Source organism: Cebus imitator, unplaced genomic scaffold (genome assembly GCF_001604975.1).
Source record: "Cebus imitator isolate Cc_AM_T3 unplaced genomic scaffold, Cebus_imitator-1.0 Scaffold155, whole genome shotgun sequence".
NCBI lineage: Eukaryota > Metazoa > Chordata > Mammalia > Primates > Cebidae > Cebus > Cebus imitator.
In genome coordinates this window covers 1,618,308-1,620,638 of record NW_016107470.1, presented here as the reverse complement: position 1 = coordinate 1,620,638, position 2,331 = coordinate 1,618,308, and the positions used below count along the sequence as shown (strand labels likewise).

General features: G+C 53.7%; 1 protein-coding gene across 2 annotated transcripts in view; it reads left to right on the top strand.

Annotated features, from left to right (window-relative positions):
• Positions 1–278: 278 nt before the first annotated feature.
• Positions 279–2,331, top strand: part of FXN (frataxin) — a 32,170-nt gene continuing 30,117 nt past the window's right edge. The window contains exon 1 of one of the 2 annotated variants that reach the window (XM_017543433.2): positions 279–976. In XM_017543433.2, the coding sequence (XP_017398922.1) occupies positions 803–976 (174 nt within the window). In that variant the 5' untranslated portion in view covers positions 279–802. The remainder of the gene's footprint in view (positions 977–2,331) is intronic. The other variant, XM_017543435.2, reaches the window with a different exon arrangement.

The window sequence follows — 2,331 nt, the reverse complement described above, 5'->3', positions numbered from 1 at the left end:
TGGGCAACATAATGATAACCCCTTTCTACAAAAAGTACAAAAATTTAGCTGGGTGTGGTGGTACACACCTGTATAGCGTCAGCTAATTGGGAGGCTGAAATGGGAGGATTGCTTCAGCCAGGGAGGGGGAGGTTGCAGTGAGCCAGGACCACACCACTGCACTCCAGCCTTGGTGACAGAGTGAGACCGCATCTCAAACAAACAAATAAATAAATAAACACAATTAACAATAACATTTATTGTGCGCTTAACAGGAACCAAGCCCTGTCCAAAAAAACTTTACACGGCTTACCTCATTTTATCGTTACTACAATCCTATGAAGTAGGAACTTTTATAAACCTTATTTTATAAACAAGGCACAGAGAGGTTAATTAACTTGCCCACTGGTCACACAGGTAGCAAGTGGGTAGAGAGATTTACACAAGGCATCCATCTCCTGGCCCCACATGCCCACCTGCTGTAACCCACACTGGGGGCCAACAGCTTCAATTCATAAATGCACCCACTTCCCAGAAAGACAGCAGCTCCCGAGTCCCTTCTATTTAGAATTTCTTAAGCGGCGGGTCACCAGGCTGCAGTCTCCCCGCGGTCAGGGGTCCTGGTTGCACTCCGTGCTTTGCACAAGGCAGGCTATCCATTTTTGTTAAATGCACGAACAGGGCTAAGCTGGGAAGTTCTTCCTGAGGTCTATCTAACGTCTGGCTGTTTCCCCACAGAAGACCTCCTGCGGCCTGTGGCCACCAGGGGTCGCCGCAGCGCCCCCGTGCTGGAGGGCGGAGCGGGCCGCAGACCGGGAGCAGCATGTGGACTCTCGGCCGCCGCGCAGCCGCCGGCTTCCTACTCTGGCCGTCGTCCCCCAGCCCGGCCCAGGCCCAGACCGTCACCCGGGCCCCGCGGCCGGGGGAGTTGGCCCAGCTCTGCGGCCGCCGCGGCCTGTACACCGGAATCGCAGAGGCCTGCGCATCCCGCCACGCCGTGAGTATCCGCGCCAGCCACCGCCGCGGGCCGCACGCCGCACGCCGCACGCCTGCGCAGGGAGGCGCCGCGCACGCCCGGGACGTTCCGAGGACGCTCACCCCCGCGACCCCCCGCGAGCTCCGGTGCCTGGGGGGGCATGGCGGCGAACGCGCTCCTTGCGGACCCGGCGGCAGCGGCCTTGCAACTCCCTTCTGTAGTTATCCTGATTGCATTTGCACTGGCTTCTGCTTTCTGATGGAAAGAGGGACGTTTTTTCCTGCTGTGCGACTGCGAGGCACCGCACGGGCGAAGGCCTGGCAGGCTGGTGGAGAGGGCTGGTTCCGAGGGGTCTGCGGCTGTCTCCATGCTTGTCACTTTTCTGCGAGGATTTGTTTCAGTAATTTTAATATATGATCTCTGCTAGTCTATACATACACATGTACATAACGTGTGTGTGTATCTACATATTATATAGGATGTGTGTGTGTGTGTTTGCGCGCAGGGACGCACACGCACGTATTTTCAAGCCTGGATTTTTTTTTTTTTTTAACCAAATACTTTGATGGAGGGAGGTGAAATTTCAGTGTTGTAGAGTAGTTAGAGCAGCAGCGTCCCTGGCTTTTGGAAAATGACCCGACCTGGCTTCCAAATTCTGCCCCACTCGGCAAAGCTGTGTGATCTTGGGGGATCCCCTAACCTCTGAGGCGTGGCTTTGTATTCTGTAAGGGGAAGATAAAGATGACGCCCATGCTGCGGACCTGGTGTGAGGATTATATAGGAATAACATATGTGAAGTCTTCAGCACTTCAAATTAGTTCCCCTTTCTTCCTTTGGGGAAACAAAGAAATATCTGACCTAGTTAATGCCAGGACTTCAAAGGAGGACGCCCAAAGAATGGCTGTGGGGATGAGGAAGATTGCTCAAGGGGTGGACGTGGTATTTAATGAGGATCTCGAAGATGCCAAGGAAAGGGTGGAGAGTGTTCCACGAGGAGGGAACGATCTGAGCAAAGTCCAGGAATGCGGAAGGGGATCCCTTCTGAGCGGCTGGTGCGCGCATGTGTTGGGGGAGATGAAGGAGGCAGGCCATGTCCAACCCATATTTGTGTTGGGCTCCGGAGTTTGTACTTTAGGCTTAAACTTCCCACTGACACGTGTTATTTGGCCCACATTGTGTTTGAAGAAACTTTGGGATTGGTTGCCAGTGCTTAAAAGTTGAGGCTTAGAAAATGAATTTCCTGGCAGGGCGCGGTGGCTCACGCCCATAATCCCAGCATTTTGGGAGGCCTAGGCAGGTGGATCACCTGAAGTCAGGAGTTCAGGACTAGCCTGGCCAGCATGGTGAAATCCTGTCTCTACTAAAAATACCAAAAA